Source organism: Lagopus leucura, unplaced genomic scaffold, assembly GCF_019238085.1.
Source record: "Lagopus leucura isolate 7727_CA_CO unplaced genomic scaffold, USGS_WTPT01 Super-Scaffold_73, whole genome shotgun sequence".
Lineage (NCBI taxonomy): Eukaryota > Metazoa > Chordata > Aves > Galliformes > Phasianidae > Lagopus > Lagopus leucura.
Genome location: NW_024962252.1, coordinates 46,540,823 through 46,568,145, shown reverse-complemented (window position 1 = coordinate 46,568,145; position 27,323 = coordinate 46,540,823). Strand labels below are relative to the sequence as shown.

The following is a 27,323-nucleotide window of genomic DNA, read 5'->3' as shown; positions in this document are numbered from 1 at the left end:
CCTTTATGACCACAGAAATATCAAGAATTTGTAGACCACATACACATACATAATATACTCCATAGTGTATTTTTGGAATTTACACTTTTTTTAAGAAGTCTCTTCTTAGGAATAGGAAGCCAAATTTTGATGGCCCTACCAACTTCATTGTTTCTAGTGCAAAACAACCAGGCAATTGTTACTGTCACAAGGGAAATAAAAAGCTCAGGTTAATTTCCCAGCACAATCAGTTTAAAGGCCATCATGATAGCATGACAGAAGATGACAAACATACATGAATGCCATTCCCTTCCTCCCCTCATATGCCTGTAGTGCCAGGCAGGGCTGTCACAGAGCAGCGATCGAGGCAGCAACCGCTGACACAGCAGCTACGGAGGGCAGGGCAACACATGGCATGCTGGGCTCAAAGCCATGGGACATGAGAATCAGCGCTGGCACACACAGGGACAGTTCTGGCTCTTTCCTTCTCTCTCTTACCAGGCTGTGCTGGGCTGAAGGCAAAGCCCAATACTTACTACCCTTGTCAAACACTTCCGCTACTTTTCTCTTTCCAAGGTATCTCAGCACACCTCCTTCCCACACAAAGAGCAGTGCTGCCTCTGTGTTTTTTATCTCCACGTCAGACACCACACTCTTATCTCAGCCATCACCAGACCTCCCCACTTCAGTTACCCATAGCTGTGCCATATAACGGTGCCTATTCCCCCTCCCCAGGGCATGTGCCACCCACATCAGACACTGCAGGCCCCAAGCCTACCCTTCCAATGCTCTTCTCATTTTGCCACAGTGCAATCCCCAAACACCACTGTCAGATCACAAGCAGCTTCAGGTCACGTCGTGCTAAATGCTATACACACTGTGTGTTGTTCACAGAACTCATAGGAGGAAAGCTGGTGCATGACAAGGGATGCCTGAGAGGAAGCACAGAGGTGGCAGCGTGAGAGGATTGAGAGCAGTGGGATGCAGGAGGACCCACCCCTCGTGTATCTTTGGTTCTCTGTCAGCACAACAGTCTCAAAGCACACTTGCTAATGCTGTCTGTGCCCCTCTGCTCTGTGCATTAGAAATGAGGAGCACTAGCAACTTGCTTCTCACACAAAGGAAATCTATACTTGCTATACGCTAAAAAAGAGTTCTGAAGTATAAAATGTTCAGTCATATTCCCCATGCAAAATATATAACAGTCATCCTCATCCCATGACCTGTTAAGGAAAGACACCTATGAACAGCAGACTCCTTCAGGCTGTCTTCTAGATATATGGCATCGGTGGTGTACACATGATTTTGACTGATGATACCTCCTCTGATTTTATTTATGCCTGGACAGCTTCCTGAGGAACAAAAACGAATACAAACCAGACCTATAAAAGGAGATTCTCTAGCTTACGGCCAATGCATTATGTGAATTCAGTTAAAACTGGTTTCAGGAGGAGTGTGACAGAAATTTGGCTACAACCTCTAGAAGAAAGGTTACAAATATTTCACCCAACAGCAAGTCAAGAGTGAGAATATTATTGTGTAACCACACTTAAGACAAACACAATTTTCAGCACATAACTGAGTAGAAACAACACTCCAGCCAAATTAGCCTGCGTGACTAGGCGCACCAAAGGGTAAAGCAATCAGAAATCGCTTCCTCCTATCCAACATGGGTTTGCTCAGCCAAAAACCAAAGAGAAGTGCTGCGCCTGTTGGTCACTAGGACGTGCTAGCCGGACACACACTGTGCTGCCACTGTGCTGCATGTCAGCTGATCGTTGTGCGGGCTCCCGCAGCACCCACACAAAGAGGACTGCTGGGCTCTGCCAGCCGTCAGTCCCCTGCCCTGCAGTCACAGCCCGCCTGGTGCGGGGAGCACCGCCAGCCTTGTGCCATGCTCACAGCAGTGGGACCTCTGCGTCCTGCCCTGCACCTCGCATGTTAAATGCCGCTAACAAGGAATACTGAAACGTTCACTTAGACTGCTTCTGCCTATGGAGATGGCTTGCCAGAACACAAATACAATTAGACGTAATTACTCAGCTGTATTACAAAGAAATCATAATCTACTTAGCAGAAATATTGTCCAGTCTGTCACCACCTATTCAGAAAGGAACAAATCCCACCCGCGGAATTCCAGCCGGCTCTCCTCTTTAAACTCCCCGACACGGGCAGCACGCCCAGCGGCACTTACTGATCTTCTCCTCGCCTCTCGAGAAGGGGAAGCAGCAGAGCTGCCCCATGGCAGCAGCCACGCAGCGCTCCCCGCGCCCCTCTGCCTGCCGCGAGCTCGACTGGGTGCGGACCGAACAGAGCTCCACCGCCTCCCGCCCGCTCGGCTCCCGCTGCCGGCGGCCGCGGCACGGGGTGGGCGGAGGGACAGACAGGGAGAGGGAGCCTCCGCCCATTGGCCCGCCCCCATCACACGGCTCCAGCCCCGGCCCGATCGCGGGTGGAGGTGAGAAATAATCACAGTGCTGCGGGCATTAGTGCTGTGGGTGCCCACGTCTTGTAAAAGTTCGGCTCATACTGCAAGTTCTACATTCATAGGAATTCTCTTCAGCTGTGCAGTGCCCTCATCTGAGAAGATGCTGTCAGCCCAATCAAGAGCAGAAAGAACGCACATGACCCACATTCTGCTATGCAAGTGAATTAAACGTGAATACTACAGGGCATTCGTGAAGCCAGTCATCAAAGCACAGAGGCTATGTCTAAGAGCCAGAAGGTCCTTCCACACTGTTCAGGATCAAAACAGGAACACAGGCAATATTTTATGGAGAAAAATAAATTTTCTCCATTAGGAAATGTTAAAAAAAATCAGAAACATTTGAGTAATACAGCAAACAATAGCATACATTTAGCGGGCACAATCTCCTATATATCCTGTCTATGCAGTATTTGAATGAATAGAGAACTTGGGGTGCTGTCATCTTTTGGATAACGTTATACAAAGCAGCACATGAAGCATAAAATACTTCAAACATGTAGCAATCAGTTCTCTTCTGGTTGCTCTTCTCCTTCTAAGCAGTCCTGGCAATTCAGAGATGTTAAGTAGACAATATCAATTTTGGAACAGTCACAACCAGTGACAGATCTCTTTCATATATACAAGCCATCTTTCAGCCAAACCTAACAAAGCACATAATCACAAATGCAAGTACAGAAAAGAAATAGAATAACAAAATCACAGAATCACCAAGGTTAAAAAAGACCTCCAAGATCATGTAGTCCAACCATCCATCTACCACCAATATTTCCCCAGTAGAGCATGTCCCTTAAAACCACATCTTAATGCTTCTTGAACACCTCCCGGCATGGTAACTCAGTCGTCTTCCTGGGCCTTTTCTATAGCACCTGACCACTCTTTTGGAGAAGATTTTTTTCCTAATATCCAAACGGAACCTTCCCCAGCACAACTTGAGGCCACTCCTTGTTGTCCTATTGGTAGTTACCTGGGAGAAAGGGCTGACTCCCACCTTGTCACAGGCTCCTTTCAGGTAATTTCAGGGAGCAATAAAGTCTCCCCTGAGCCTCCTCTTCTCCAGACTAAACAATCCCAGTTCCCCCAGCTGCTCCCCATAATACTTGTGCTTCAGATTCCTCACCAGCTTCATTGCCCTTCTCTGAACCTGCTCCAGGGCATCAATGACCATCTACCCTCCACTGAGGGGCCCAAAACTGAGCACAGTACTCAAGGTGTGGCCTCACCATAGATGAGTACAGGCGGATGATTACTCCCTGCTCCTGCTGGCAACACTATTTCCGATACAAGCCAGGATGCCCTTGGCCTTCTTGGCTAAGTTGACAAACTGCTGGTCCATATTCAGCTCAGTGTTGACTGACTCCCCCAGGTCCATTTTTTCCACACAGTCTTCCAGCCACTCTGCTCCAAGCCTGCATTGTTCCATGGGCTTGTTGTGGCCAAGGTGCAGGACCTGGCTTCATCCCAGTGGCCTCAGCCCAGTGACCTGCCTAGATCCCTCTGTTGGGCCTTCTTACACCCAGGCAGATTGACACTTCCTTCCAACTTGGTGTCATCTGCAAACTTAATGAGGGTGAACTCAAAGCCCTCATCCAGGTCATCCATAAAGATACTGAACAGGACAGGCCCCAGTACTGATCCCTGGGGAACACCACTTGTGATCAGTGGATTTAACTCTATTCACCACCTCTCTCTGGGCCCAGCCCTCCAGCCAGTTCTTTACTCACCAAAGAGTGTTCTTGTCCAAGCCACAGGCTGCCAGCTTCTCCAGGAGAATACAGTGGGAGACAGTGTCAAAGGCCTTGCTGAAGTCTAGGTAGACTACACCAACAGCCTTCCTTTCATCCATCAGGCAGGTCATTTGATCACAGAAAGATCACAGAAGTTGGTCAAGCAGGACCTGCCTTTTGTGAACCCATGCTGGCTGGGCCTGATACCCTGGATTTCCCACATATGCAGTGTGATCTCACTCAAAATCATCTGATGAAAGGGGATTCAAGGAGGGCTCTGTCCAGATCAGCCTGTGGTGCTGCAATGTGCAGGTGAGAGCAGGGACCATGAAGTCACTTTCACAGCTGGATATGGTCCGTTTAGATATTTGAGCACATATTCACTGCCAGAAGTGTGACTGATCATAAATCAGTGCTTGTCAGCTTTAGTTCATTCTGTTTTGACACTTCTTGAAATTTTGGTGAGATACATAAAGCTGTCACAGGCACAGAAATGTGACTGGATATCTAATTATAACAACTGTAGTCACATGAGGCCTGAGCAGCCACAGCATTAGAAAAAGAAAACAAGCCCTACAATACACAGGTACCTGTTTTGTTGAGAGGCAGACAAGCTGGAGGGTCCTTGGGGCTATAGCTGATGGGAGGCTTTTCTCCAGGCAAGGAAGGGCAAGGTAGCGCCCTTAACAAGGATGCCTGCCTAGACTAGCCAAGTTGAGCTGGTACAGAACCAGCAAGCAGAACTATTGGCTTTTACCAATCAGAAATTATCATTTTTAATCTCAGAAAGTGTCTCTTTCAGAGCAGACAAAGAAAAATAAAAGGTATCAATTCCAGGCAAGGATAATTTCAGCCTTCTTAATGCTTTTGAATACTGTCATCCATCCAGAAGGAACATAAGCTGTTCCCAAGCCTGGGTATCTCTCTCTATGTGTGTATAGGTATCAGATTGTCTACCACTGTCAGGAATTGTTTTTTGAGCATCTATCAGTTCAAGACTACAATCTCTGTCAAGAAGAAATAAGCAGAAACAAATGAGGAAGCCTTTACAACTACATGCCTTCTGTTGGACTTCTTGAAATGCAAACATTTTCCTGCTGCACTTAACACTGCAGACTATACTCCCATTTATTTGACACTTGATTTATAATGCAGTGTTAATTCCATCAGAATTTCCATTGTGCCCTTCTGAAAAGAATTCCATTTGATTTTTATTTTTTTTACAGAGAAAAAGCTTAAATGACTAAACCAAATTGATTTTAAAGTGTTTGATTTTCTTATTCTTATGGTTTAAGCATATCCCTAGAAACATCTGCTACAGGGAAAAAAAGATACTGCGTTGGCATTTGCATTCTAAAATAGAAGTGCCTATTTTAGCTTTGCTTTTTAAAACTACATTAAAATATATGCTTCCAGGGATGTCTAACTGCTAATATATGTTTTACAACACTGCCTTCTAGAGAGAGAATCTTGCTTTTATTCACTGTAAATTACTGCCTCTCAGACTTCGACTTGCTGAACATACTGTACCTTTTCCACAAAGGCTGAAAACTCAGCCACTGATATGCCTGACTTCTATTTTAAGTGTAACCTGAAGGCGAGGCTCAAGACCAAATCTGCCAACTGCCCAGATTGCTTACGCTCAGGAATGCATTCAGAGCCATGTTTGGAATGAGTCACAAGCTCTTCTGGGTGAAAACCTTAAATTCAGGAGTACAGACAGAACCCTTTCTTGCAGTGAACACGTCCGTGGTACGTGCCCTAATGCATCACACCAGCTCTGGCAGTGATTTTGCCTAAGCAGAGGGTAGGTGTATGAGATGGGCTTCCTAGAGAACTCCAGCATATGTGAATGTTCTCCTTGATAAAGGAAATGTATAGATAAGCCCTGTGAGTATGACAATGTGAAAAGCTAGGGGAAGACACACCTCATACTTCAGGCTCTTTCCAAGGCTCACTTTACAGGCCTGAGCCTCTGAGTACTTTCAAGCATTCCTTTAATCCAGAACTCCTATTGGCTCAATTTGAGTGAAGGACACATTAGTTAGAGACAGAGAAAAAACCCTCCAAAACCACAACAAACAAACAAGCAAACAAAAAAAACCCTTGAATCTTTCAGCTTAATAAAAATTACCAAATGCAATGTGAAAAAAACACGGAAATTTAATTTAGGGCAAAAATGCTTGCACCTGTGAACTTTTTCATTCTAAAAGAGCTGAGGGTAATGAAGTTTGAAAAGCTATGTCCCTAGCAGTAAGTAGTTAGAGACAGCTATCATTGTTCACTGATGGTTAACTAGGAGTTAACCTGACTGTGAGCATACTAAAAAAGATTAAGGAGAAAATAAAAATGTTGCCTTCCTTCTAACATATCTCATATAGTAAAGTAAAAAGACTTTTTCTTCTGTGGATAGAAATTAAACAAATTTTAAAAACAGTGGTGAGGTTCTAAATGACTATATTCAAATACTTAAGCTAGGTACACCTTCATTTCCAACAAATTAATGCTGTATTTTTTTTAGAGGGGTTCTGATTTTTTTTTTTTTTTTATTTTTGTCCAAATGATGGTTTGAGTATTTGCATTGTTTTCCTGATTATGTTAAGCATTTAACAATACTTATTTTAATGAACGGGAAAACTTGGCTACCAAGTTGTTAGATGTTCTCAAATTTCTTTATCTTTTTGGCATTCAAACATGCCAACTTTCTACATTCAAAATAAAATGCAGTATCAACATGGCACAGTGTGATGTTCTTTGCTGCATTGACAAGGCCTTCTTGCTTCTGCTACAAGAGGGCGTCATGATCACAAACTCTCATACTGATGAGGGATTTCACACAACCCAGATATCTGCTGGGAAAGCAACATGGCACAGTGCAAACAATCCAGCAGACTCTCGGAGTGTGTTGAGGATAACTTCCTGGTCCCAGGTAATGGGAGACCAACCAGAGGTGAAGTATTACTGAACCCGTGCTCACCACTGCAGAGGAAGTCATTAAGTTAAGATTGGAGGCAGTTTGAACTGTACTGACCATGCCCTGGTCAAGTTTGTGATTTTGAGGGACATGGGCCTGGCAAAGAGCAGTCAGGACCCTGAGCTTCTGCAGAGAACCTTCAGGCTGTTTAAGGAATTACTGGATAAGTTCCCCTGGGAAATTGTCCTTAGGGAACAGAAATGGAACAGAGCTGGTAGCTCTTTAAAAGACACCTTTCTGAGAGCACAGGAGCTCTCTGTCCTCCAGCAGAAGAAATCAAGCACAGGAGGCAGGAAATCACCATAGCTGAGTTTGACCTGCTGGTCAAACAGAGGGAAAAGAAGGAAATGTACAATCAGTGGAAGCAGAGACATGCGCCCTGGGCAGAATACAGCGATGTCCGAACGTGCAGGGATGGGATCAGGAAAACACAGGTGCAGGTGGAACTGAAGTTCACAAAAGATGTAGAAAATAACAACAGGTCCTACATGTACACTGGTCAGAAGAGACAGGCCGAGAAGAGTGTAGCCCCTAAATAAATGAGAAGGGAGAACTGGCTTCAACAGACTGACGAACTCAGCAAGCTCTTTGCTTCAGACTTCACTGGCAGACCGGCTTCTGTCAACTTTCATGTCCCTGAACCTCTAGCCGGGGGTAGGGGGAGCAAATCCCTCCTGCTTTAAGGGCAGAGCAAATCACATGAGATTCATGTGACTGCCTCATGAGACTCAATGTGTACAAGTCTATGAAATTAGACAATACCAGTTCACTGAAATCTAACAGCTGTGAACTTTAATAAACTGCACACCTTAACCTGTTCAGAGTATAAAGAAAAAAATATTAGGAAAATAAAGGATTAACTTTGACACCCCTTCCTTTGAAACATGTAACACATTCTGTCTCATGGTTTTCCAAAAAGAAGTCTCAACTTCTGAATGTGCTCAGCTGAGTTCTAGCTTCCTCCACACCAGTGAGGGAGAAAGCAGCTTCATCTTCCCAACAGCCAGACCTCCACCACTGCCAGGGCTTTGACTACTGCCTGCAGGCAAAATGTCTTTTTACCACACTGCGAGAGTACTGCAGTTGCCACACTGCCTGTGTGTTCATCTATTGGATTCATTATCACAAAGAAATGTGCCAGATAGTCTCTGGTAAAAGATCCAGAGAGGCAGTAACACTAACTGCTTTCTTATGATATTCTCCTCCATGGTTTCTTCGACAGCAAAGCAGAAAATTCACTCTAAATGGAAAGCAAAGGAGATTTTGGAAAGCCAGCTAGCTTTTGCTTTCTTGGGTGGCTGCAAACGGAACTCCTTTTGGTTAGACATAGGCAGATTCCTGCTATCACCAAATTACAGAATTGCAGAATGGCTGAGATTGGAAGGGACCTCTAGAGGTCATTTGGTCATACAGTTTCATACACACCTATTTTATTTGTAGAAAAATGATACAATTTTGAGAAAAATATCTTAATTCTTAAAAAAGAGCTGTGACTGAGACACCTACATAGACACCATAAGCAACTGAGCAGACATTCCTATATATTTCTTCACTCAAATAACACAGTGGTATTTATAAAGATAAGAAAAAAAGGAAAGGGATTCTGTACTTACTGTCAAAACAAGAACATACAATATCTATTAAGCAAAATAATAAATCCATTCTCCCTTCCTGAGTCTATTGAAAATATTTCTTTATAAAATGTAGTCAAGCTTTATAAAAACTAAAGTGGTTTCCTTTGCTCTGGATACTATTTATTTGCATAACATTTTTGTGTGCTGTAGAAACTAAAACTGCATTTACTCCTAGAAACAAAAAGCTTGTAGAGGAGATCACTGGTTACACCTTTGGTATTGATGTTTATTTTTAAAATACCGTTCTGCACTAATTAATAAGATTTATGTATTTATTTTACTTACAATGCTAAAAATGAACTTTTCATTAATGTGCTAAAGAAGCTTTTAAGCAAGAATGCAAAATAAAGCATAGCTTAAAAAGTAAGCTCACATATAAAAGATAATCTTTTAAATGGACATTCACAAACATGTCAGTCTAGGAAACTCTGAACTGTTTCCAAGTACAAGAACATTTTAATGAATCATGTACTAACTGTACATGTGAGAAAGAACATCTGGGCTTTACTCAGTCCAGAGCCTGCATGTAGTGGGTAATCTGTAATCCACAGGACTGGCAGGAAGCAGCTTTGGTATGTCAAGAACGGTGACAGTCCAACAGTCAAAGAATGCTCAAAAATGCATGCTTTTTCAAATGCATTTCTTTTGTGCTTTTTGTAACTCTCTCCATGTGAACACACCAATTTGGAGGCTCAGTTGGTTAAAAGGTTTCCAGAGAGAAAAGAGCTGCTTAAAGGCAACTTCTAGTTAAATAAATAGCTGCATTACGGTACATAGACATGCATGCATGTGCACATACACAAACATGGAAATACACACACACACACACACACACTCACCAACCCTTTATGTTGATAATTTGTCTTTAATGAACGAATACCACTAAAATTAGAGAAGACCAAACAGAAAATTTTGACTGATATGTCTGCATCCAAAAATAGAATAAAAATATGTACATACTACTATAGTCAAGCACTCGTGTAGTAGTATACTTATGCTTATTTTGAACAGCCTAGAAATGGAAGCATCTCATTTTGGGACCAAATGTCTGCAAAAGATATTCCTTTCTTTGAATTGTAACTTTTGTTTATACATAGACATGTAACACGCTTCTTCTATAACGCAGATTAACAGGACTTGTCAACATAACACACCTATCAAATGCACATTTCAGTCGAGTAGATAACATTCATTCAGTCCATGGGTTATATTTCATTGCACGCAAGATGACCAGGAATGAAAATCTGTTTGGAGAACAGCCCTTAAGATAGAGTCTGTAGAGAGAATTGCTAATGTAAGTGCACTAATAGCACAAAGGTTTTAATATAGTTGCACTGGTGGACCATTGCATTTGAATTTCATAAAATTGTTTGAGTTGGGAGGGACCTTTAAAGGCCATCTAGTCCAACTCCCCCACAATGAACAGGGATACTTATGGTTTGATCAGGTTGCTCAGAGCCCTGTCCAGCCTTTGAATGTCTCCACGATTAGTCTGGCTCTATGTAAACGTACATTGAAGAATGTATGTGTATGACAGAATGCAACATCTTCCATTAAATTAAATTAATTCTTCCATTAAAGTGATCGACAAAAACTAAAGAGTTCAAACAAAAACACAATTGTCATAAAAGTTATGTCTATAAAAAGTGAATTTACTAAATATCAGCAGCTGATTAATTCCATGCATTTATTGCAACTCATCTAATAAAGAGGGATGCTAAGTAGGATCGAAACTTTCAGAAATATTTTTACTTGGCTACTGCACTGTGCTCTGTAATTTTTATCTCTAGCTCTACTGTACTACAGAGTTTTTTTTTCCAAAATAATTATTTTCCTGAAATTTCATTATGTATGCCTCACCACTACTGGCCTTGAACCACATGAAATCCCAAAATGTGAAAGACATGGGGAAAAAAGGACAGAAAGTGATTGAAGAGTTTAGAAATAAAAGGACATAAAAAGTCAGAAAGAACTTAGTTTTAAAAAAATCTTATCCTTTTTCCTAATAAGCAACTTGAATAATCACAGCTTCACTGCACAAATTGGTAATGTAAGTAAAAAAATAAGGCATGATAATACAGAGAAGCAGCAAAAACTCAGATTGTGCTTCAACAGGAAAATATTTACAAATTTAAAACTAAACAAAGCCTTGGTATTTACACATCTGTATTTCAAAGTACATAGTTAGGTTTACTTTGAAATAGGTTTGTGCTGTCTATATAGAAAAAATGTGTTATAATATTTTAAATCCCATTTGAAGAAAAAATCTCTCTTCATGACTTTCCTAGTTAAGAAAAACTATCCTCAAAAATATATAACCAATATAGCAGTCTACTTATCTACATTCAAACCAATCCAAGTAATGAAGAAGGATTATCACGGTGTTGTGCATATGTCTCAAAAGGAAAAAAATACACATAGAAACATAGAATCACATGAGAAGCTGAGGCTAGATAACCAGGTGACTGCAAAAGAATTAGATGATAGAAATGACTGAGGTAATGGCTAATCCAGATTATGGAGAGCAGTTGAGAGATTTGGAGATTAGCATCTATGCATCTTGGCTAACTTGTCAGAGAAGATAACTGCAATACTGAAAAAACTGAATTGACTAGCAATAAAAACTACAAAGAATTCAACTTATGCTTCTAAAAAAGTCCATCTATGAGAAGCAGCTATATTTGCCATGTAAAATAATTATTACTTTCACTTGCTTTTACGTGTTTATATGGTCACGTTGCAACAATCATAAGCTTTTGTTTGTCTCTTTGATTTTATATTAATGCTTCTATATACTTTTTTTTTTTTTTTTTTTTTAATCAAAGAATGGCCATACATCTCCTGACAAATAAACCTATTTATATAGCAAAGGTTTTATTCTGGAAATGATTTCTTCACATTGATCCAGTACAACTGCAATACAGTAGTAAAAATAACATTTGTAATAATAAATATGCACCAACATGTCTCCCTTTCTGCCAAGGGTTGTATATGTCCTAATTAAGTGATGCAAATTTTAACATGCAGTGCTTTGTGTTTCCAATACGATAGATAAAAACGGAGAAAGAAAAATATGGAGCTTTCCTGCATTTGAAAGATAAGACAGATTAACGTTGGTTGGGCATTTTAAAATACAAAGTGCCATTTCTGGTCAATTCCATATGTGAACACTCTTATTTTGGAATAAGAGTGCTTTGTTCCTGTTCAGCTTGACCCATTTTCCATGTGTATTTAATCAGGAACAGTTTTATGTGTAAAGAAGCCTTTTGTTTGTTCTCTTGATTAAAGCAACAAAGCTCAGTATGTAGGCATTCTGACCCAAACATCTTTAAATAAATCAACAAGCTATGAAAACACTAACTGGGTATTAAAATGCTTTTCCACTGTTTCCCTGAGTAAGTGATTTTAAAATTACAAAGTTTTTTAAACAGTCTTTGGTCAGCAAGTACTTTCTGCTATAATTGGTAGGCTGTGGACAGTTAGTCAGAGCAATTGAAAAATACTCACACTGTAACAACAGAATACTGTTTTTCCTCTCAGAGTACGCCCTTTGAATTACTAAAAAGCACTCCGTGCAGGTACAGCAGAAGAGCTTAATTAAATAACAGTAAGTCAAATATAGCTTCCTATTGATGTTACGACCATAGAATAAATATGCATGAACAAGATGTGACTTTCTAGCTTGGAAAATTGTAAAAAATTACTAATTTCTAATGGTATATTCAATGAAAGAACACTAAATATTTTATTTACTCCTCACATAAATAAAAATAAACTCACAGTTTATTTATTGCAGGAATTTAGCATATCTTGACTTCAATATGTTATATATTTGCAATCTATTTAAAAATTTAAGAATGAATCAGCTGTTTGGAAACCAACATCTGCCTGAGGAAAAATGTCTGTAAAGTAAAAATACTTAACATACAAAAAAGATGGTTGGTAATTTTAAATTGTACTTTACAGCATGTTAGCCTATGTGATGAAAAATCAGTTGTCTTCTACTTACTTACTCAAGAAAATTTTCACTATGAGTCATATTCTCATTGATCTGAAATACACTTTTGTACTTTCTGTCAGGTTTACTTCATCAATTTTCTTCCCTTGTCTGCAGATAATTTTGAAAGCTATTTGTGGGAAGTCTTACTTTTGTTGTTTCCACTGCTGATAACAGCACTGGCATGAAACATCTCAGCTTCAAACATCTTTTTATTGGAAAATAGGAAGACAAATACCAGCATTTAGACTTCAGACAGCCCTAGAATTTTAATACAATATCTTTAAAAGAAAATTGCAAAAACTGCCCCATACAAAGTAAATAATATGTAATCATGGACTCACAAATAACAATCTTGGAAGATGATGACGTTTTACTTTGAGTATTAGGAAATGCATGATTGAACACCAAGCATCACGCTCCTGTATTTAAGACTCTCTGCTGCTTTCTAATGAAAAGTTTTGTACACATTTGCCAATGTTAGAGCTGAATGTTGGGGACTCTAGAAGTTGCCCTTGAAGCAATAAAATATCATTCTGAAATGAAAATCTTTTCAAATCATATTTACAATGATTAATTTCATTTCAGTCAACTTGTTAGCCTCCCTATTTACACAGAGTATTTATCACTATAGCTTTTAACTTATAACTGGTATCAAAAAGTTAACATAAAAGTGCTGTATCATTATGAAAAATGCCATGCTAATGATTAATGTTTCAATAGCATAAAGTTATCAATAAAGGAGGAACTGTAGTGTATGACATATGTCACTAAAGCTAAAGAGAGCATACATCAAGTTTTAATGTAAGACAAGAAAAAATGAATGACTAGGGGAACGCTCCATTCTCAGCAATGAATAGAAAATATTTTCATTGTATGAAACTACCGGATCACCACTTTCTATCCACTGTCCATAAAGAACCCGGTTTTTAGGTTATAAACTAAAATGTGAGTGCTTCTCTGCCATATTGGAAGGAATCCCTCTTATACGTCAGTATTTGATGACATGACACTGCAAACAAATAGTGCTTTTAAGAAAGACTTCACAGATTAACCCGTGGTATCTGTTGCTTTACATGTAGGCAAATCGCTATTTAGCATATTGTATGCATAAAACTGTAGCAGCTGTGGATAAACTCATCACAAACAGTGAATGAATTACTAATTGCAAATGTTAAGAAATAGCCCCTGTGAAGCTGCCCAAGACATTTTTATCCATTAGCAGCATGACTGCTGTTACTAATTAAAATTTAGGAAGCGTGCCAGAGATATGCAAGAAACACAAGAATGGTTAATCACATCCTAATACAGTAGAGAAATTAGAAGCCTATAAATAGATCATCAAGGAAAGAAAAATTAAAAAGTGAAACAATATGAATAGGAATATTCTGAAATTATAGAACAAGGAGTAGGACAGATAACGGGCAAATTCAAAGGATGATTCAGAATTTTAGAAGTGATTCAATGCCATGCAATTATGGAGAGTAAAAGAAATCAATAAAAGACACGCATCATTTTAAAGGATGTAGAATCTGGACGATCAAACCAACATTTACTTGTTTACCACTGCTGTGTCCAATGTGAGAAAATGTTTAATTGCTGTATGAATAAAATCAATCACAGTCGGGTCAAACCAGCTGCCTGGCTAGCACTGTAAAATGTAATATGGAAGCATAAGGTGCACCACTACATCCTAAATCGAGGCTATTAAAAAAGTTACTTAAACAATTCCGATGGCCTAAGAACAGCTGTCTGCAAGAATATGTTTTGTTTGTAACATGTTCTGCTTATAAGGTTATTGATCTCCTCAAATGCAAACCTTACAAATATAATGCATCCTTCAGTTGAGAATCTGTGTGGTTTTGTATCTATATAATTAACAAGCAAACTAATTAACAAATATTAACAACTGTTTAAATGGGGTTATCGCAGATCCACTTCTTGCCTATATTAGACACCTCTTAGCACTGCCTATCTGACATGCACTTTAGGATGGGATGAATGACTGTCTGCAGATGTCTCCCACTTCAGAGAGACTGCAGAAAGCAGACTGGACACCTGCCTTCTACGTAAGTTCCAGAGAAATGGAGACTGACACACCAATGCTCTGCTGTTTAAAAACCCACCTGTTTGAAGAATTATTTGAAAACAGAGCATTGTTCTATCGTATTCTTTCACTTCTATCCACAACAACTAAATGGCTGTCATCTGCTATTTCACTTTCCAGATTGCTACTGCTAGATTGCAAGTGTTAAGTGGAGCCCTAACCTCTGGCCTGGCACACAGTCCCAACATGTGAGTTCTAGTTGGGCAGAAAGAAAGAGATGAGTGGTTTCCACCAAAGTACAGACTACTGTTGAGGATCTTCTGTCTCAAAGATATCACAGAGGAAGTCTCATATTTAACCTTATTAGCAGCCACTCAGGAGAACCTTACCAGAGTTTACAGCAGCAATACAGCCTGGCATGTGAAAGCTTCCTTTGATGTATATATAATTCAATTTTATTTTTTATTACAATAAATGCATTCTCTTTAAAACAAAAGTCTACAAAAATCTTAATGTACAGATCCTGAAAAATACTTAAGCAGGATACTTAACATCAAAGTAATGTTTAACATAAGGAAATTTAATAATGATCACTTTGATGGCCAGATGGTCTACTGAACATCTCTAACGTGACATAAAGAACTGACCCATCATTCAGCTAAGGGAGTACATATTGAGAAGCTCACCTCGTTCCAACATTCACTGTTCTTTCAGATTTGGGGTGACATACAACGGGTGTCACAGTGAGTTGTCTGAAGAAGCACTTTTTGATGGCTTGCTGGTTTATTTGCTTTAAAGAATAAACTGGTCTCTGCTTTGAGAATAAAGCTTCAACCCCATTGTCACTGTCATGTCAAATTCTAACTTCTGAATACATACCCTGAGGGGCTGGCATGCAGATGCAGAGGTCTGGTACGTGTGTCTATAGGCTATGCTAAAGATATCGGATGTTTCTCTGTAACATACCGTCAGTGCTTGTTCACCTGCTGTGCATATTGTTACATCTCAGCAGGTGTTCCACCTCTTTGTCTATATCAAGCTTTAATGCTTCCTCTATTTTTAAACGTTTTTAAAATGTGCAGCTACAAGCTGGTATGTGTTGTGGCATTTCTTAGCAATAGCAATGACAGTATGCAGCCCTTAATTGTGTATCGATTTGTGTTCCTCTTCTAGCATTACATCTGACCCTTTTTTAGATGTTTTCATCTTATTAGATGAGTAAACTTGAAATTTGGCCAAACTCTAAGTAGCAAAAAGTAAATACTGCCTTTGCGTTTTCTGTGCACTTTGAGGAAAAACCTGTGCTTGAGTGCACATACGCAGAAAGAATTAGGGCTGGGTACAGCTCTTGTCTGTAATAAGTAATTTTTAATTTTTCTATTTCTGATGTATTGATAGAACTGCATTGACTCCCTCTCATGTTTACTTGAACGCTGTAGCCAGCTATGTTTACTAAAGCCCCTATTCAAATAATCTTTTAAAACATTTAAAAAATATTTAAAATATTGAGTTTTTCAAATTTCATTAAAATAGTTTCTCCTTCTCTGAAATTAAACAATAAAGGCTTTAAACTCTGTTCAAATATAGCTGTTTTTCCTCTACTATTGCCTTTAGAATGTACACAAAACTAGAAAAACAAGATGCATACATTTTGGAAAGATGTGTTGACCCTCTGAGGGTCTGAGGAAAATGGGGATCAGAAAGCTCCATTTTCTTAATGTCATGTCATTGAAGAACTTCTATCCAAATATGATGGCTAGAGAAAGCCAGATGTAGTACTCATATAAAAACAATTCAGAGGATTCTGTTCAGACTGTGAAAATTACACTTCCCATAAATTCTTTTGCATTATCACACCACAAATCAGCCAAAGAGGCATCTGATTCTTGCTTTGAATATCAGTTGATTGACTGTTGTTAAAAAACATTTAATGGCACTCACACTCAAAAGCTGAAAGATTATCTCATTTTAGCATTCTCAAATGCTGCTAACACAAAAAGTTCAAGAAGCACAGAGATTTAAATAAATGTTCCAAAATAATATCATCAATATCTACCAAATATACTTTTATCCATAATGAGCTATTTACCATATTCCTTAATCAGATACATATTCCAAAACATTATAAAGTATATTTGTGAATAGTTGAGCCTTACTTTAATCCAAATGAAAAATGTTGTCCCATGGTAAATAATCTTTACTTTCTCTTTTTCTAAGTATTTGAATATATATAAGTACCTAATTGGATGTGCAAACATATGTGCAGATATTAGCGATATATATACACATAGATATAGCTATAAAACATCCATAAGACAAGTAAAAAATATTATATATACTGAGAGAGAAAGAGAAATGTATAAATAAATCTAATTTTGGTTTTGATTGATCTGGATTTTGCAATATTGTTGACACTAATTTAAAGAGCCATCCTATATATTTTTTTTAATCTGTACCATAGGCAGTATTTTCTATTTGTTTTATAACAGTAAATTTAAAGAAAGATAGCCTAAGTGCAAACAAAACCATTAACACAAAATCATATTTAGCATCTGCAAAGTGACTGGCACGCTGAAAGTATTGTGTAAGTATTTAATAATAATTCCTCAAAACAGACCTGAGGATCAGTAATAACTTCCCCCATCAGTGTTGGAGAATAGGGAAACAAGGTACCACAAGGCACAAAGCAAGTTATCCCCTGCACCCTACATAGGGTATTGGAGACAACACTACCTTTTAGTAGCAGTGTTTATGCAAATCTGCTCCAAACAATAGAAACTTAAAGAGATGGTAGTAACTGCTCGTAAACACCCTTTGTCTTCTCCACTACAGTTAGTTTTGACATAGCATTAAGTATGAACAACTTCAGATGTTGAAGAGTAGGTGAAAAACAGCAGATGAGGCATACAAGCTCAGTGTAGTTTTTTTTTTATGATGAAAGAATAGTATTTGCTAGGGAAAAAAATGGAGTATATTGAATTAATCCCATGTATTTCTGTTCATTTCAAGCCTTAGAATGTTGTAGCTTTCCACTGAAATCAGCTCAGACAGAAAAGATGCCTGTATCAGCAGTTTTCATTTTATTTTTTTGCTCATCGTGCCTTTAAGGATTGTGCAGAATTTGAGGATGAATGGACACGCTACTTTTGCAAAGTTCCCATCTTTTTGTGATTTCTTAGTCTTTAAGGATGCATCTTCAAAATAAGTAGAATTTATCTTCTTTTTAAGATTTCTCAGTCCTTGAAGATGAAGTCATGGCTTTCCTTTAAAACTGTCTACAATGAAGGTGTTTCTATTGAGCTAGAAGGGATGACAACGGTCTTGGAAGACTTCCCTAATGTACATTTTATTCTCTCTTTCTGAGGATTCCACCATTCCTTGGTCATGAATATTTTCATTAATAAAGCTAGGATGCTTTTAAGTTGGAAAGGCTATATCCACTGACATGCTTGTTGATATCCCTCTGGTCAGTTTTTGTCAAGAATATTTCTGCTTATTACCAGAACTCTGGAAAATGCTGCCATGTATAGTTTATCATAGAATTAGTTTATCATAGTCTTTAAGTAAGCATTTTGTTGTTGAGGACACCTGTAAAAGATTTTTTATATTTCTTCCTTCTTGTTAGAGGAACCACACAAGAACAGATGTTCTCTTTTTCCTTGAGTATGTCAAAGTGAAGACTTCAATTTATTAACATTTAAGACTGTCCATATTCTTGTTGAAAAGGAACCACTGCTCATTCACAACATGCAAAACAAAGTTTTGCTCCATTTCTGAATTTCTATTTCTAAAGGAAAAATCCAAATTAAATCTTCAAATGAGCTTTTGGCATGAATGTCAGTATCCCATGTCTTCCAACACCACTACATTACCATTGACATGACCCAAAATATAAAATCAAAGGTGTACAAAGAAAAAACATAAGTTGACCTTCTGTGACCATGAACTGTTCCCTGTTATAAACCTCGGTTAAGATTCACATCTGACACAGCACATATAAAGATCCTGCCTAATTAGGAAAGGGAAAAAAATTACAATTAATTTTAATTTTGCTCTACGACTACTAGCCTGTCATCCCATTAAAGATCTCCAAACTGTGGGAATGGTGTCTTTCAAGGTAATAAATTACTCAATGCATGCCTAGGTTGAAAGGGTTGACTGTATTTAAGTAAATATCCTAAAAATTTTCTAAATATTCCACTGAAGATTATTTTAACTCATGTTCTTAATATGAATAACAGCAGTCTCAACCAAGCTCTACCATCAGCTAGTCGGAACTAAGAGGGTTTATGATAGAGCCTTTATCTCATAGACTCTCAGTGCATAGACCTTCTTTGCATACCACCTGAAATGCCAGCTATATATGATTTGTGACAAAAATTAAAAGTCAAGCCTAGAATAACTACTGAGTGAAATTTCAAATAAAGCAGGAGTAGACAAAAGTAATTTCTGGCATTGTAACATTCTACATAAGGTATCTGTACAACGTCAGTAGTGTTGATGATACTCTGACAAGTTATTAAATCTGTTACACCATTTAAATTCTCTTTATATATGAATAAGTGAAGTCGCATCTCTCCCATACCAGAGATATTTCACTTATTGTTAATCATCCATAGTTACTGTGTCTAATCAAATTTGGTAACACATGCTGCCTTTGTAGTCAAAAGAGAGATGAGCTCTCACTCATTTTGGAATAAGAAATAGGACTGGGGATGGATAGTTAACCACAAGCTTTAGCTGTCATCAAGAAGCACTACACAGTATATCTACATGCCAAGACTTGAAGGACAGACTTCTGTCAGACTCCATGGATATTATTACAAAAAATTCCTAACATACACTGCAGAAAGAATAGTTTTTCATGTAGATAAATTATAGACATCACTGATAAAAGAGGAAAATGAAGATGTACTTACCAAGAAAAACAGAGGACTCACAGTAGTAATAGCCATTGGGTTGCTTTTTTTTCAACATAGAGCAAAGATCGAAGCGATGCAGGATTTCATTTCCAAAATAATGGCTTTTATAATCTTCATAAAGGCTTGAGTCAATTTTTTTCACCTTTAAATATCAATATAAAGTTCAATTACAGGTTCTGCTAGAAGACTGAACTTTCACATTTAATGCCTATAGTTTTCATTTTAACTAGAGGTTTTGTTAAAATGGAAATTTGCTTCAAAATGAAAGAAGAGTACTGAAACAATGCTATGCCAAATATTCTGTTTCAGCTACGCAGTTATCTACTGCAGAACTTAAACAAAGGATTAAAAATGTCATTAAACCTCCTTTCTACTCATTCTTCTTCAGTCATGTGCCATACACAACACTGCAAGTGCTTTAATTTCAAATGGTTTGCAAGAGTCTTCATGGAACACTTAACTGTAAATTATTCTCCATATCAGCACCAGGCAAGTTATTACAGAGAAAAATCTCAAATGTTTGTCAAGAGCAGTTTTATGTTCTCAAAGTCATCAAATGGAAAATATGTGCTTTTTTTTTTTCCCTTTTTTTTTTTTTCCCTAACAGATTGGCGCTGTGGGGACACAGGCTCTGTGACGGATGTACTTACTGCTGTTCTCTGTGCAGGTGCCACTGGTAGGAAGGCTGAGCACGTATCCCCAGACATAGGCAGAAGTGTAGAGGACATACACTGAAAGTGCCCCAGCAAGATACACTGGTGCAACTGTACCCACAGATAGGGCAGACAGCAGACAGACCCCACTCACTTCAGCATCTGGCACTGAGACTCCACTGGCTCCAGCCACTGACACAACAGGCCTGCGGAACTCACACACTGCCCTAACTCAAAATTGACACACACCAGTCCCCCCAGTAGTAGCTGGCCCCTTATCCGTGCAGCACACACAGGACTGGGAGTAAGATTACGCAGACAGCTGGTTAAGAGGCGATTTAATAAAACAGGACAGCCTTCAGTGGTCAAGCAAGTGCTGTTTTACATGATTTTTTACACTCTTTTTTGTCCCTCCTTTGTTTCTCCAATATCCCCTTCCCCAGTGTGTTCGTCCATTAGTTTGTAGTCTCACCTTTAACATCCTTTAACATCTTGGACCCTCAAGGTTTACACAAACCAACAGTTGCGATGTCCTATTTTGCCTGTACTTTCCCAGCAGCCCACCAATTAGTGACATTGGCAAGGTTTGTTTCTTGGTTTTGCCTGTATTACATTTGCCTGACAGCTTTGTGTCTCTATACATTTCATTTATGGCTTCTCTCTTCCCCTTATCACCCCACTTGACAACGCCTTCTACTAGACAATCTGATGGAAATAAGCATTCCCACACTCCACAAACTCATAGCAATCACTGTGACTGACTAGGTTTAACTCTTGTTGCTGTCTCCTTAATCATGTTAGTCAGGCTTGTGTCTCCATATGCCACTGCTTTTGGCTTCTTGCTTTTCTTATTATCCCCATCCACACTGAAAAGGTCGTCCACCAGATGCCCCAAGGCAGATAGATGCTGTCTCCTTCCACATACCTTTATACAACATCCATTTGTCTAAGCAGTGCACATACTCATTTCTTGTGATCCTTTCACAGTTACTCGCATACAATATGTGCTCACTGAAGGCTTTCTACTGAGTTTTTACTTCAATAAAGATTCACTTCAGAAGAACCTTGTTTCTCTAAGTACCTGCACATTTGGTTCTATCATTGTAAGTCTTGTTCAACCAGGTCAGAAATGTCTTTCCAGTTCCTTAATCTCTGAAATGATGACATCTAGTGGTGGATGTTTTCTGTCTAAAGTACACAATCTCCTGTAAGTGTAAGTGCATTCCAAACTCACTCATTATTTAAAATATGATATTCTATGGCTGAATTGGTTCTTAGATAATTTCGAATTCTAGGCTACTTTGAAACTAAATCATCAACTGTGTTCTCTGGCTGACAGCTCTTTGAAATATGCTTAGTCTTCCATCAGTAATTTAAAGAAAGACCTTTTCAGCCAGGAGAATGCTTGTCAAAATGTGAAGCCTCAAGTATTCAGTGAAGAAAATGAGGGATGAATCCAGGGAAGAGATCGAGATCATCATGCTCCAATAAGAAACAGCATTCAAAAGGGGCTGGGATGGTGCTTGTCAAAAACAGATTGGTCGTGAGTGAATCAAATGCTAAATGGTCAGGAATTGAGTTTTGCTGTTGACACATTCCTGAAAGATATTTGGAAACCTGAATGATATTTGTACTGACTTGGAGCAGTTGATGGAGCCCTGCCTGCAATGGCTGCAATGAGGTGCTGATGGTAAAAGGATGAAACAATGCAGGTGCATGGGAAGGTCATGACTCATTTATATGAACGTGTCTGGAGCAGTGGAGAAGAGGAGCTGTTTCCACATGGGAAAGCTACAGACGCTCGATTACGAAGACGTGCTGTACTTGGGTGCTGGGTGGGGAGGAAGAAAACACCCGGCCTCTGAAGCAGTGCCGCAGTGAGTGGAGGCCTGCGGGGCACTCAGCCGTGCGAAGGGCCCACAGCACAGCAGCAGAGCCCGCCGCCTGCCGAGGGCTGGGCTGGCATCGCGGCGGCCAGAGGCGGCGCTGCGGACCAGGTGGAGCGGCTCGGCCCCGGCGCAGTGCCTCCCTGACAGGCCGGGAGCCAGGGAAGGAAGAAGGGGGTCGAGGTGGAAGTCGCGGCCTTCACACAGCCGCAGTGAGCTGTTCACCGGTGGGCGAGGAGGACGAGTGGAGGGTAAGGAGAGGAGCTGGAGGCAGAGAGGTGGCTGTTAGTGTGGCTTCTGTAAGGGAGACTGGCTGACCCCTACAGCAAACGTTCATCTGCTGGCACAGAAATTGGCACTGTGTGAAGAAGCAGGTGCATAAATAGCAGGGAGGCCCAGCTGACCAGTCTGTGTGGCTGTGTCTTTGCAAGGCACTGTGGTCAGTGGGGCGGGCAGTTGGTTTTGTATACGCATATATATGCACAAGTACGCTGCTGTATTTATGGGCATTTGTGCTTACTTCTGGTAAAGCTGCACAGTTCACTTCACAGAAATGCTGGGCGTAGGTCTGAGTTGCTGAGGTTGGGAAGGACCTCTGGTAATCACCCATCTGCCCTCTGGCTCAAAGCAGTAGCCTGCATCAGGTTGCACTGGACCACATCCAGTCAGGGATTTTGTTCTCCAGTAGAATGAGTGCCACATCAGCCACGAGTTGCCCCTTGCCACCACTGCTTGCGCCTGAACAAGAGGAGCAAGAGTGTTCTGACATACATATGTCTGTCTTGTGGTATGCGGGGGAGTTTGCAGTTACTTACTATGATACAGAAGATTGCTCAGTTTACTTCATGCCTGACACACCTGATAGTGAAGGCCTTGAGCTGCTGCAAAAAGTGACTGGGGAAGTTCATCCTAAATGCATAGTGACAAGTGCAAAACAGGATCAGAATATTGCCAATTTCCTGACCAACCTAGCAGACAGTGATAGCGATAAAGGAAAAATAGAAATTGTCCTATTTCCTAACATAGATTTTGGCCTAGAAGTCAGCAAGCAACGAATTCTATCTAGACAATTTCCATTTATCCCATCCCATATGACTGCAACAGAAAAAATTCTTTATTTGTCCTCAGTCATCCCTTTTGAGTGCCCACTCATGATAAGAGCATTAGGGGGGCTCCTTAAGTACCTTGACAGGAGAAGGGTTGGAGTTGAACTGGAAGAAAGCGGTATTGCAGTTCCTGTTTTAGCCTTTAGAAAGTTTGTTCTGTCAGAAACTGTGAATATAGACCAAGACACTTACAGTGTTCTACAGATATTTAAAAGTGATATCCATCCTTCTGTGTATAAACTTTCTAGTGGATTAAAAGAAGGATTCAGTTTATATGGGATTTTAAATCGCTGTAGGTGCAAACGGGGAGAAAAACTTTTGAGGCTGTGGCTTACACGACCTACTCGGAACTTGACAGAGCTAAACAAACGGCTGGATGTTATCCACTTCTTCCTGTTGGCTCAGAACCATGAAACAGTCCTTACCCTTCAAGACTGCCTCAGGAATATAAAAAATGTGCCTCTTATTCTAAAAAGAATGACTCTATCCCATACAAAAGTTAGTGACTGGCAAGCACTCTATAAGACAGTGTGCAGTGCACTGTGCCTTAGAGACACATGTCGCTCTCTGCCCCATAGTATTGAACTCTTTCAGATTATTTCACGCGTCTTCACTGATGATCTGCAATACATTGCTAGTCTTATCAGCAAAGTGGTGGACTTTGAAGGCAGCATCTCTCAAAATCGCTTCACTGTTAGACCCAATGTGGATCCCACCATTGATGAAAAGAAGCGAAGGCTAATGGGTCTGTCAGACTTTCTTACAGAAGTGGCACAAAAAGAACTGGAAACGTTAGACAACCATATTCCTTCCTGTTGTGTGATCTACATTCCTTTGATTGGGTTCCTTCTCTCCATTCCACGGCTACCGAGCATGGTGGATAAAAACGACTTTGAAATTGAAGGCTTGGACTTCATGTTCTTGTCAGAGGATAAACTGCACTACAGAAGTGCTAGAACTAAGGAGCTAGACAGCCTGCTGGGTGACTTGCACTGTGAGATAAGAGACCAAGAAACACTTATTATGCACCAGCTGCAGGCAAAGATCTTGGAGAGGTCTGAAGTGCTTAACAGCGTGATTGAGTATACTGCACACCTGGATGTGCTGTTGGCTTTGGCAGTGATGGCTCGGGAAAACTCCTACTGCCGGCCACGCTTTACTCAGCGCCATGGCTTCCACATCAAGGATGGAAGACATCCACTGATGGAACTATGTGCAAAGACATTTGTGGCTAATCCTGTGAACAGTGGTGAGGCTACCAGACGAATAAAGATAATCACTGGGCCCAACTCATCCGGAAAGAGCGTCTACTTAAAGCAAGTAGGTCTTATAATATTTATGGGTCTAATTGGCAGTTATGTGCCTGCAGCAGAGGCAGAGATCGGAGCAATTGATGGGATTTACACAAGAATCCACACTAGGGAATCAGTTTCTGTAGGACTCTCCACATTCATGATTGATCTTAACCAGGTTGCCAAAGCAGTAAACAATGCCACAGAGAGGTCATTGGTACTTATCGATGAGTTTGGCAAAGGGACCAACACACTAGATGGCCTGGCCCTTCTGGCTGCTGTGCTGAAGTACTGGATCAATCAAGGAACCCAGTGTCCGCAGGTCTTTGTGTCCACTAATTTTCACAGCTTAATGCAGCTGCAACTTTTGCCTGACACACCTCTTCTAGAATACCTGACCATGGAGACTCACCAAGATGGAGATGAATTGGTGTTTTTCTATCAGATCAAACAAGGAGTATCCACTGTTAGTCATGCTGCCAACATTGCTGCACTAGCTGGAATGCCTGCCAAAATTATTGAAAGGGGAGTGGAAGTATCAGAACTGATTCGCAATGGAAAAGCTATCAAACGTATTGATCATCCTTCAAAAGGAGACCAGATGGAAAAATGCAAGGCTGTTGTTGAAAAGTTTCTTAGCCTAGACCTTGATGATCCTAATGTGAACTTAGAAGAGTTCATGCATAAAGAGGTGTTGCCCTCTGCAGCCTCAATTCTATAGCATGGCTATGTCTAAAAGCATATATTACAAGGTATCTGCCATGTTCGATAGGGTGGTTTGGTAATTTCAACAATAAAGACTATGACTAATGCCTCACACTACATTTCACTTTTAAAAATTATCTATAATGTATGTCATTTCTTATTCTTGTTTAAAATCAGTATGGTAGTTGTATATCCCTGTATGGTGCATGATATGAAAGCAGGAAGACTTGAAAGAGGAGAGAACCTCTTCCAGCTGTTGGATCGTACATTTTGAGCCCCTACTGTTAGATTCTCAGACTGAAAAAATACTGTAGAAAAATCAAAATAGTTCTGCTGGTCTCATGGCACTATAAAAACAAAGTGTTGATTGTTTTGTTGAAGTAATCATTTCAGTCATTTTAGGATCATCATCAAAGGATCACATGTAAGTATGTGCTTTGGACTCCCAGATCAACAGATCACTTTGTTACAGTACAAACCACTAAAGTAGACACTGCTTAATGGAAATATAGAGGGATTTAATGAGCTCTGTGACATTTAATAAAGCTGCATTTCTGGCCATAAAGGCAGAGAGATTCCAAGAGCTGATATAAAAAGAATGGAAGTCAGAATCAGTGGGGTCTAACTAGAGGGGAAACGCTTTGGTTTTATCGATAATCACTCTCTTAAGGTCTTGCAGAGTAAGAGTACATAACTATGCTTTGTGAGTACAAAAACAAAATTACAAGTCCAGGAAATGGTAAACTATACTAGGCATATAAGGCAGGAAAAACCAGCATTTTTTTCAACTATTCAACTAAACTTAAAAGATTAATACCAGAGCAAAGGAGTCCATTTCACTTCTGTCAGTGCCAAGGATCAACTCTGAACCCAGCATTTGATCACTGAGTATGCAACACATATATATGAACAAGTGAATAAAGAGGAGGCATGATATGTAACTATCACAGAAGTAATAACCTTCTCTGCAAGAGCATAAGTGCCTTATCTAAGTTATCTAAGACAGAAAAGACATGAGATAACTGATTGTCTGTAACCGCTAACAGTATTGCTAATCAGAGAGAATCAGCAGATACACTGGATCTCTCTTCAGTTCTACTTGATTTCAGGAAGCCAAGATTCCACTATCACTAATCCAAGAGAAAAAAATTATATGAGAAAAAAAAAAAAGTTATATTCATAATTACTAACATTTAGATACTTAACATAGATACTAAACATTTTATCTGTTTGGTATGTTTTACTGACAACAGCAAGAAGGTGAACATGAGTGTCCACCAAACAGATCTGAAATCAGAGACAGTTCAGTGCAGGCTCAGTGCAGAATGTCCTCCTTTTATGATGTGCATTTACGACACTACAAAAAAAGTAACTTTTGTTATCTATAATGAAACCAGGATAGTGACAAAAGTTTAACATAAACTACATTAAAAATACAAGGGTAAATGACCAAACTGTGCTGTTTTGCTGCTACTTTCAGTGTAATAATACTGCCTGAAAAATAATATCTAACATCTTGGGGATATTACCACTGAAGTTGAATGACAGCAGTGAACAGGCCATGTACTACACTTACAAGTATTGTTTAAAGATTTTTCCCACAAATATATTCTCTTTTATTAATTATACATACTGCATTCTAAATATGTGCTGCATAGAGTTATATCATATGTCAAATATTCTTAAATTATACTTTTGGAATACTTTCTTGTCAACCTATGCCTAGACTAAGGATATACAGCTTTTTAATTAAGCAGATGCTATCTGAGCAGTGTAATTGCCAGTCATCTACTAACAAAACCCATTTCATCACATTTGCAGTTCAGGCAGCAGTATATGTACTAAAGGATCTCTGAATATTATACAGCATTTATCAGGTGTGCCTCACAACACTCCCTGAAATAAATAGCAGATGA

At 39.5% G+C, this 27,323-nt stretch overlaps 2 protein-coding genes across 6 annotated transcripts in view; one reads left to right on the top strand and one right to left on the bottom strand.

Annotated features, from left to right (window-relative positions):
* The window catches only part of AKAP7 (A-kinase anchoring protein 7), a 75,503-nt gene that overhangs the window by 21,597 nt on the left and 26,583 nt on the right, over positions 1 to 27,323 (bottom strand). For 4 of the 5 annotated variants that reach the window (XR_006182329.1, XM_042891465.1, XM_042891477.1 and 1 more), the window contains exon 7: positions 19,763 to 19,907. Coding sequence is in view for 4 of the 5 variants with exons in the window: in XM_042891465.1 (XP_042747399.1) it covers positions 19,763 to 19,907 (145 nt within the window). In the remaining variant the exon portion in view is untranslated. Of the gene's footprint in view, positions 1 to 17,784; positions 18,361 to 19,762; positions 19,908 to 27,323 lie in introns of those variants that run through there. The other variant, XM_042891485.1, reaches the window with a different exon arrangement.
* Positions 22,994 to 25,423, top strand: MSH5 (mutS homolog 5). Its single transcript, XM_042891452.1, has one exon. The coding sequence runs from the start codon at positions 22,994 to 22,996 to the stop codon at positions 25,421 to 25,423; it is 2,430 nt and encodes an 809-aa protein (XP_042747386.1).